Source organism: Achroia grisella, unplaced genomic scaffold (assembly GCF_030625045.1).
Source record: "Achroia grisella isolate CSIRO2021 unplaced genomic scaffold, CSIRO_AGI_Agris_v1 utg215, whole genome shotgun sequence".
In the NCBI taxonomy this organism is placed as follows: Eukaryota; Metazoa; Arthropoda; class Insecta; order Lepidoptera; family Pyralidae; genus Achroia; species Achroia grisella.
Genome location: NW_026712713.1, coordinates 808,470 through 819,494, shown reverse-complemented (window position 1 = coordinate 819,494; position 11,025 = coordinate 808,470). Strand labels below are relative to the sequence as shown.

Here is an 11,025-nt window from a genome sequence, read left to right as displayed (position 1 = left end):
AAAGTAGTGTGACAATTTGCATTTGAAATATAATAGTAACAGTGTATAATAGTTATCAGTATTATTCAAAATGTAATGTCTTGTCATTCTAAACAGTGGAATAGTAATAATTATAATATTGATAATAATTAGAACATTTGAGACGCATATTCCATTATTTACATGTAGTCTAAATATTGTTTTTAATTTGATTTATACAAAGCGTAACACCTATTTCCATGAGTGGCTTCCGAAATTAAATGGCAAATATAAAAAGAAAATAGATAAAGTAGTAAATAGCTGTGTATTTCTGTTTCACATAGCTTTGTGGATCCTCTGCATTTTTTCTTACTCTGAGGTATAACTGTGGTGTCATGCCGGATAAGCAAAGTTTGAAACCCACTATCACAGGCTTGTAGTCCATGACATATAAAGAAGGAGGTTATCACTATATTGTTTTTGTTTATAAAGACCTTATCTCATAACTTCCTTATAAACTAGTAGTTAAGTAATATTATTCAATATCATTGAAATTCATAGTAGTCTATATACCTAAAGTGACTCTTTCAAATGTAGCTAGAATTGTAATCAAATTTATATGTATATATTTAAAGGGAATTTTACTAAGTGTTACGAACTGATATTATACATAATTTATTGAAATGTCATTTTTTTTTAAAGTCCATATTATTGATACATACTTCCTCAGTATTTAAAAAGAGAATACCTTTCTGTTCGTCTTAGCACGAATAATTTTTGCCAAATAAAGATTGTCTCTCGACTCTTCTTTAGTAATATAAATAACGTATATTAAACACGAAAGTAATTAAAGAAAATAATTATTACAATACCAATATTATTTACGCATTTTTTTTCAAATGTCAATGAGAGTACATCACCTGCTTTAGTTTCTCAAATTCTGATCTGATACGAGGATGCGTAAAGCAGATAGAGAATAACTATAATAGTAAATGATATCATAAATTGTTTTATTATTTCAACCTCTGCTATATATATCTAATTCGTTAATGTATTATGCTGTTGTTTACTTTATATCAATTAATATAAGTATAAAAATAAAAAAATAAAATATATTAATTAAAATTTATTGTCCACATGGTTAGATAGTGATATGTTTTTAACAGACATTTTTATATCTATTTATGATAACTATATTTTGTATATGATGTTGCTTGTAGTTTTCTGATATATAGATTTAATCTGTATGTAAAACCATCCCAGACAAACATATATATGTATAGAAAATTAGGTAAAAAAACCAACAATATTAGCATTCACAATGATTACTGGATGCCGTAATCTTCTATAGTAATTTACCAACATAATATATTCGGTGTCTCAAAGCACCACCACGAAATAAAACAAAACACAAAAACGAATACGTGACAATTGTTTCCGTATGAATATTTATCATATTTATCAGTACATACGAGAGTAGAAATTTGCAATTTTTTTGCTACACGTAGTCTGTAGTCTCCCATGAGTGCAATCCTTTGATTTATACATGTTTCTCTCTTTCTTTGGCTTTTATTTCGTTTCTCCATTACCGGTTTCGTAAATTCAAACGTTTGTAAAAAAATATGATGTATCGTTCTACCCGTTTTTATTTTTTGTTACAAATGTTCACACAAAAGGTTTATTTTTAACATTCACATATCTAACTCACTGCTTAAATCCCTTGGGTCTCTTTACATTATCTGTAGAACGACGATGAAAAAGGTTTCAATGAATTTCAACTTAATTTTCTGGTTATAAATTTAAAAATAGAATCACTCAATTTCATTCAATACTCGTTACTATAGGCTAATTTTAATAGGTACTGTTGCTGCCAACTTGTCTACCATTCTTTTTATAAACTTTGTATTTTTGATATCTGATTCTCTGATCTGACTTTTCTCTCTGACTCTGATTTTTATACTACTTCGCTATGAGCCCTTTAGAGATATTCATTTATTACAATTATTCTGGTTTTTAATAAAATAGTCGTTGTGTTCCCGCCTCAGTCACAGGTACACATATTTCTGTAGGTATCAGATCGACTTAGAATTTCAATGCTTATCCTGAAAACATACTACGTTTATTTACAGACAGACCATAAAAATCGTTATGTTAAAACTGCTAATTATAAAAGACTTACTTTAGAAAGCCGTATATAAATACAATGGAATACATTTTATGTATTCGATGCATTTCGATTTGATCCCGATTCAATTTCGTTGAAAGTCGTAAAAAGTCTTGGTATAGATATACTTTACTTTGTGTATTTACATACGTATATATATATATATATAAGAAGCTATGTAAATGTTGTTCCGATTGGTAAATCAGTTTTTCTTAGAAAACAAAATAAAAGCAAAAAATCACACACGGGAAGAAACTAATCTAGATATAAAACTACTCTAATGCCTTTCTCCATGTATAGACATGGAGAAAGGCAAAAGCATAGACTTTTGCTTTTATTTTGTTTTCCAATATATATCAATTTCATTGAATTTTATCACTATCAATATCAGTCATTATATCCCGGTTACGCACATGATGCTATTGGTAAAAATTTGTATATAATACGGACACATACCACGTTTTATCAACTACATATCATTAAAGATAATAGATATTAAGCTCAGTTAAGATATCAGAAACGGATTAAACAACAAGTAGTCCCTAAGCACACGATTAGAGTCGAACATATTGCATTAAACTGTCCCAACGACTCGGAGTAACCGGACGCGTTATTTATTGGGATGAATATAAAAAGTCTTCATGCCAAATTCTATGTGACTGTCAAGTTTCAGTAAAAAACAGCAATCATTAAAAAGGATCTCATGACATATTATTTAGAATGAACTTTAATCCAGAAAGTTTATTATTCACTCTGTAAATTTGTTACGTTATTAACAGATTTAAAAAAAGATATTTTTAGACAGAATCTTTTTTTTTATGTATGAAGCTATATCTTCCATAACTCCACACTGATTTTATAATAAAAAAAATCCTAAGCTAGATATTGGCTTCACAATAAATTAGTTGCGAATTATCTCAATTTCTTTTGTGGTTCAGAAACCTAAATTGTTTACCTGAATGATACCAATAATCGTTGCTTCAATCATTTCCCATTATCGTAACAGACAGGTTGTTATTATCTAGGTACGTATAAATCTTTATATATAGAAGCAATAACTGATAAAGTATCAATTCCAAAGCGCTCGTTTACGTGCAACACAATGGCTCGATTTAGTTTTGAAGGTGAAATTAACAGTTTGACAATACGACAGCAAGAATTTCTATGTGATGTGCTTGAAGGTCGTGGCTATACTGATACTAAAGTGATTATAGAAACGGTAGGTAAAGCTGGTGACAATTATGTAGCTAATGTGAAAAGGATCACTGTAAAAGAAAATGATAATGATGTATTCAAGATTATAGCGAAAATAGCTCCGACCAAGGAAGAGTTACGTGCACAGATACAAGCACAGGTATTATTCCGTAATGAAGGTCTCATGTACTGTGAAGTTCTACCAGCATTATTGCAACTGCAGAAAGAAGAAGGTGTTCCAGAAGAAGACCAACTACGATACGCACAATGCTATGGTGTATTATTAGATGAACCAGATGAAATTATTCTTCTAGAAGATCTATTAGAATCCAATTTCACTATGCTTGATAGATTCACATCTCTTTCAAACGAATGCATTAAACTAAATCTTAAAAACTTAGCACTTCTTCATTCTCTGTCACTAGTGTTCAAAAAACAGGAACCAAATAAATTTGATGAATTTAAACAGAAACTCGTTGACTGTTTTGTTACTATGACTGAAATTCCAGAATTCAAATTTTATATACAGAGCATGGAAAATGATGCTATTCAAGTTTTAGATGACAACAAATATAAAGATGCTATCCGTGGCACTTTAACTAAAGCAGGAGAATTATACAAAAAAATTGCAAAAGATGAAATAAGACTAAAATATTCAGTTATAATACAGGGTGACGGCTGGACCAATAATATAATGTTTAAATTAGAGGTTAGTATCATAATAACTTTTTTATATCTAAATCTAGAGGAGAAATAAAAAATGTATAATTATTCCAATTTTGCATTGCTATTAGCTGAAAACTAATATATTATTGATCTCGGGTTCGGTACGGCATTGTTATCTGACTGGTTACATTGCTGCTCTACAGTAGATATAGATAAGATAATGTCAAGTAACCAGACGAGTTACACAATACCACTAGTGAACGACGATTTATTATCCATTTTATTAGGCTCTACCTTTTAACCACAACTATTATTGATTGCTATAGGTTTAGAAATAGAAGGTCTTCTATTGTAGATGTAGGTACATTATTTTTAATTACATTATCATTGATAGACATACCGCGCTTAATTGATATTTTAAAAATACTTTCATATCCAATTATCAACAGGTAGTTTATCGATAGTTATTTATTCTTGCCAACTAATCAATAAATTATCAAATGATTACTGTTGATTTGATCTAAATTCTTTTGTCGGTACCATTTACTAATAATTTAACGTAAAATCGAACCGGAACTACATTAATATATAAAAAATAAGTAATTGCAAATTTAATACAATAGACTCGTCTCGATTATCTTGAGGGAAAGTGATTATTAAATTATGTAAAAGAACTAGGATAATTCATATACATATGCATGTCTGTAAAGACTAGAAGTTAGAAAAAGCTAAGTTCCAATGGATTACCATCTTCTACTTTCGTTATAAATAAATAACTTTTATTACACATAATTGAAAAATTCGTTACCCACGAAATTATTTTTGACTCCCATAATATACAGTGTTAATCAAATAATTTACATAATCATTAGTGACGCTTTTAAGTTAACAAACCATTATGCAACTACTATAATAGACTAGAGAGCTAAAAACATTCACTTTTAGAAGTCACTTGTAAGTCAAAAGATAGCAATAACATGTAATAATATTTTTCACAGAATGAAGTACCTGTTGAAGCCATTATGATCGATTATCAATTGTCAAGAGTATCTAATCCAGTATGTGATGTTCTATACATGCTCTTCAATTGCACTGACTACGCTACCAGACGCGAACATTACCATGACTGGATCGCATACTATCATTTGCAGTTAGAGAAATCCTTATCCAACTTTGGTATCAAAGTAGACTTTGTATTCTCGAGAGAACAACTGGACGCTGATTTGAAGAGATATTCAAAACTGTTCTTCGCAAATGCAATAATGCTGAGTTCGGTACTGATTAGAAAATCAGAAGATGCCGCTAAGGCAAAGGAGTTAATGGAAAGCTCCGATAAAGTTGACATGGAGAAGATCATGGAAAGTTTTCAAATAAAGAATTTGGACGAGGAGTCAGTTTCGAAATTCAAGAGCAGAATAGAAGGAGTAATAAACAGCTATCGTGATCTAGGATACTCGTATTGTGTTTAAATGGAGATTACGCAAAGGACATAATGTACACATGATATATTCTAAACATATTTTTTCACAAATACGCAAATTACTTGTACTGAATATATCTAACTACACAAAGAAGTATATTTTTACCGTTTAACCGTTGCACTGCCATATTCGTTTAAATAATAATAAAATAGCGGTTAAAAATATTATATTTATTTCTTTTATTAAAATAATATTTTATTATTTAAAATAATTTAGTATATCTTTGAAAATCATTATATATTTGGTTAGTAGCGTCACCCACACTGGGCTTCGCGAGTATGTACAAAAGCTCGTTCTTAGATTTAAAATAAAATTTGCACAATTGTATTGTAGTCACGGTAACCTGGTATAAATTTAGACTTAATGATGAATAAAGGCTATGACTTGAACAGCATTAATGCGTCATATATTAATGATAACCTCTGAATATGTTACATAATATTAACCTAAATGATACAGTATTATTTTGTACACACGCATTTGCACGTACTATAAACACATTATTATCAAAATATAAATCTTCTTTTTAAGATAAAAGATTATGTGACATACATTATCTTTTATCTTTAAAAGCAGATTCATTCTCCTTTTATAAAAGCTAGCTTCGCAAAATTTTATTTATATCTGATCAATCGTTTCATTGTGAAATATACTCGTAACGAGCAGACAAATACTTCGCATTTATAGCATTGCATGATATTGCGATTTCTTTATTTAAACATTTTTTTGTTTTTATTTTATAAGTTGCGTTTTGTACAGCTAATTAGTCAGGTTAATCTGAATCCCTGATCTGTAAAAATTGTGTCATAAGAAGATTTAGTCCGACTAATAATAATAATAATCTTTATTTGTCTCAAACAAAAACTAATACAATTGTTGCACATACAATAATATAATTTAAAACTAATGAAGGAGACAAAACGGTCTATAACTTAGTGAGGGCAGTGAATCCATCCTCTCTGCTAAATCTTATCTCTTCTCTAATTTCAACTTACAAGAGCGTAATTCAATAGTTCTCCTCCTCTTCAAGTCTTCTGAGGATCGTGACGTGCATAATTACTTCCTCCTGTGTATTATTAAACCCATTGATATCAATGTTACATGTCAGGTTGACTCCACATAGTTCACTTAGGAACCATCGTGAAAAGTTCGTGGTGAATTTATTACGATGTGTTAATTAACCTGACTTCATGATCATATTATCTCCTATTCTGTTGCCCCGCCAGCGTAATCGCAGTGAATAGCGCACAATAAAATTAAATACAGTCCTCTCTCTGAGTTGGTCTTTTGCATAATGGAGGGCACCATGTAACGTGATGCCCAGCTATGGGCGAATTTGGTCAGACATTCTTGTCTCTTCTTCTCACATCGCGATTGCAAGAAAAGAAAGTCAAAACACGGAGCCCCGCCCTCTAGGACGTTTCCTATTCACACTATTCTCCATCCTATTCACCATCACTGCTCCGTGTTTTGACTTTCTTTCCTTGCGATCGCAATATGACCAAAGAACTCTAATGTTCTACGGAGATGTGGTGGAGAGTCTGGTTTGGAAGTTGAGTTCCCATAGAATATAATAAATTCCGTTTGTGCGGAAAGCAGTCAATAGGATTTAAAATATTTTCCACCAGAATCTCAAATGCAAGCCAATTGATGAATTAAGATGCATAAGCGGTTGAATGTTAAGGTTCAACATAGGTAAATAGTACTACCAAATAGTCGCCCTAACCGATCCAATACCGATATGTATCATGACCAAAGGCAAATACCTTTTAATTGAGTAAATTACATTGTAGTGTAACAATAACGCCAACTCATTTATTTGTGTTTTCTATCAGTAAAGCACTATCAGATATTATCTAAAGAATAGGATAAGGATAAAATTTATGTAAACAAATATAAAATAAATATGTAGACAAAACAAAACATATTTTAACAACAATAATAATATATAAAATTATTGAATAATATACTTTACAGAATTTTTTTGTTTCTTTACTATATTTAGTTACTTCATAGAAACTGCTATATCATGTGAAGTATTACCGAAGTATCAGATTAAAATATCTGTCAATATTTAGTGTCATATTTAGTGTTTAGATAACATCAAATACAGCTATGACGCACTCATCAGACTTTAAAAGGACTTCTTCTACAGACATACTTTTTGTTACATTCTTAATTGTTAAATTGTTTTACTTTATTTCTTATACATTTTTAAGTCTATAAAAAATTTCCAATAGGTATTATAATAATAATATTCTTAGGACAATTCATACGGCGCCGTGTAGTCCCAATCTAGCTTAGATTAAGCTTTTTTTTTATACCACTTAGGTGGCAAACAAGCATACGGCCCATCTGATGGTAAACGGTTACCGTAGCCTATGGACGCCTGAAACACCAGGGGTGTCACATACGCGTTGCCGACCCTTAAGAAACCTTAATATACCCTTCTTGAAAACCCCATGCTGTAGTCTCTCGAGAAAACCTCGGCAGGTAGTTCATTCCACAATCTAAGTATACGCGGGTCTAAGCTTGTGTTATAAATTTTTGTCAGATTTTCTCACTTCGAAAACATTCCGAACTGACGGTAGATTTGATATATCATATGAGTCTGTATAGACCTAAATGAATAAAGATATTTTGAATTAAGAATTTTGAAAGAATGATACATTTTCGGCATATACATGCAATATACCTACTATAAGGAAATCTGTAAAAGATGTTGATAATAAATAATAAGAAAACAAAAACTATTTCATCAGGTGTGTGAGACTTCAAATACTAATTTTAATACAATATACAATTTTATTGTTAACCAGACATCGCAACATAAGCAAAACATTTCTTTAGTACAATTGTTATAAGTAATTTCTTAGGCGCACAAGTAGTTCATAAAAATAATATTCAATTTATATACAATATTTATAGACGATATTAAGCATCGTTTCTATAAATCTATATGCTACTTATACATCTTTCTAGACCTTTCCATTAAAAAGACAATTTTATTCTATTTCTGAAATCCACTTGTTCCGATAACACGTGGAACATAATCCCTGGGGTTATTCTTCTGTTTTAAACACTACTTGCCTTTATTCTTCATACTCGAATTTGCTATCAGAAATTTTTTTACAACGACTGACTTTTATAAGTTTTATATTTTATAGCAATTTTATAAATTATAAATTTTATAGGAGCTATGAAATAATCTTTTGAAAAACTAGACAAATAGTATATAATTATCGTAAATGTTTATGTAGTATGTAAATAAAATGGATTTGAATATGTATTTACCGTACTGTTAATAACAAATAAATAAATTACACATAATTACTTCATCCTATTAACTCATATTAAGGAGTCATTTATAATTTACGTTATTCATTGAAAAGGCAGGGGTTCAACAAAATGTGACATTATATAACAAGGTATCCATCCATCCCTTCCTAAATTTCTTAAATGTACTCATTTCCAAATCTAATATATCTAAATAATATAACACGAAATCGAACTATTATCGCAAACTTCCAACTATAGCTAATGATTTAATAATGTATTGCAAAGTATGTACCTAATGACACGGGAGCCCACAGAACAAATGTCACCAGCTATGACAAATATGCAAATAAAGGAGTCAAACATTTTCGATATTCAAAAATGCGTACTATAAGCTTATTTGAATACAAATTATTTCTATTTCTATGGTGAAGCTAGAGGGTTATAAGCGAAATACGGAGATAAAATAAAATGCTACTAATATGACAGCGGTATATAATAGGATGTAACAAAAGGAATATTCCATATTCCTTTAGAAAATATGATTATAAAATTAAAAAATATTATAAAAACCTGTCAAGGAGTTCACTACATATGGTAAGTAGTTATCTTCTTGCCCCAAAAAAGCAATATTTTCAGTAACAATTTGGAAATAAATTTAATCAAACGGATATACATATATAAACATACATGTATAAAAGCAATAGGTAGGTATATATATTGGTTTTTCAAGGAATTAAATATTAATGACAGGTATTTTTCCAACATTACTATTTATCATACATATAATATGAAGATAAGATCTTATATAAACTGAATAAAACTTTATCTTAAGTCCCTGATACTCATAATATGGCTTGTCATGCAACGTAGGTCAGAATTGAAAACCAAAAGTTCATAAACATGATATCAAATTGTTCTCACAGCAGTACAGGAATTACTATTAGGTGTCATGCATCAACTTTACGTAGATCAGAATTGAAAACCAAAAGTTCATAAACATGATATCAAATTGTTCTCATAGCAGTACAGGAATTACTATTAGGTGTCATGCATAAACTTTACGTAAATCAAAAATGAAAACCAAAAGTTCATAAACATGATATCAAAATGTTCTTATAGCAGTATAGGAATTACTATTACTAATTTAATTCAGAATTTTTTCTACAGTCAGATGATAAATTGATAAATAAAATATAATTATAAAATATAATATAAAAATAAAATAGTTTATTTGTATAATTGCTACGTGGAGAATAATAACTACATGTTTGACGGCCTCAGTAGTGGTTTAGCACTTCGCCTTACAACCGATTGTTGCGGATTCGATTCTTCGCACGGCACATACATTTGTATTCATGAATATGATTGTTTGTATCGGTCTGGCTATTTTGTATATATACGTATTTATTTACGAAGAAAAATATGCATCTATGTATTTGTATCAGTTATGTAGTACCTATAACACAAGCTTAATTTGTTAATTTAGTTCTAGATGGCGCTGTGTGAATTGGCCTGAGAAAATAAATACGTGTAAGAAAATTGTTAGTGAGAATAATCTTTTAAAAATATTTTAACGAATTAACAGACATTTAATTTATAGTAATAGTAATCTGTAGTAATTCTAAGTGGTATACTCAATAACTCAACTAACTTTCAAAATAACGATTACGCATATAACATCAAAGATCGCTCTCTTCAGATTTGTAAAATTATACAATCTGTATGTTTAACCATAAATCAATGTTTTCAAATTCGTCACCTAGGTAAACTACCTTTTAGCTATTTTGTATTCTGTGGTGCTATTATCAATAACATAAAGAAAAGTTATCAACTGTATACTTTTCCGTCTACAAATAAATTTAAACTAATTACAGTAGCTGAAACAAACTTTAGAAAACCATAACTCAATGAGGAAAAAAATAATAAATGTCATGCTGTACACTGATTTATTTTGAAGAGACCTCATGTGTTACTAATCCCTTGCAACGTCCTTTGTATTTAGTGTGATGATCTTCATTCATTATCCTACAGAGAGTATGTTTCAACATTAGTACTTACTAGTTCTAATCAATCTTGTGCCAATGCAATGTCAATATTAAAAATGTTATGAACATAAGACAAAGCAATACGCATCTTAGTTTGAGACATATGCACTTGCCAAGTTTATAATCAGATAACTCTGACGTGACTGATTATGCACTATCAGAACTAACTAGATATATAAAGATTCGTGGAAGTTTAACCTGCCATTATAGTATTGAAATCCTAAAGTGCTACATAGAC

The 11,025-nt window shown here is 29.8% G+C and overlaps 1 protein-coding gene across 1 annotated transcript; it reads left to right on the top strand.

The window, feature by feature from the left end:
* Positions 1-3,054: 3,054 nt before the first annotated feature.
* On the top strand, positions 3,055-5,530 carry LOC131842222 (uncharacterized). Its single transcript, XM_059190757.1, has 2 exons — positions 3,055-4,025; positions 4,981-5,530. The coding sequence occupies exons 1-2, from the start codon at positions 3,225-3,227 to the stop codon at positions 5,449-5,451; spliced, it is 1,272 nt and encodes a 423-aa protein (XP_059046740.1). The 5' UTR covers positions 3,055-3,224; the 3' UTR covers positions 5,452-5,530.
* Positions 5,531-11,025: the final 5,495 nt, after the last annotated feature.

Excerpts from the sequence above, each read along its gene's own strand:
- LOC131842222 (XM_059190757.1), top strand. The coding sequence starts at position 3,225 with ATGGCTCGATTTAGTTTTGAAGGTGAAATTAACAGTTTGACAATACGA. Across the intron at positions 4,026-4,980 it reads ATATAATGTTTAAATTAGAG|AATGAAGTACCTGTTGAAGC; the intron begins GTTAGTATCATA and ends TATTTTTCACAG.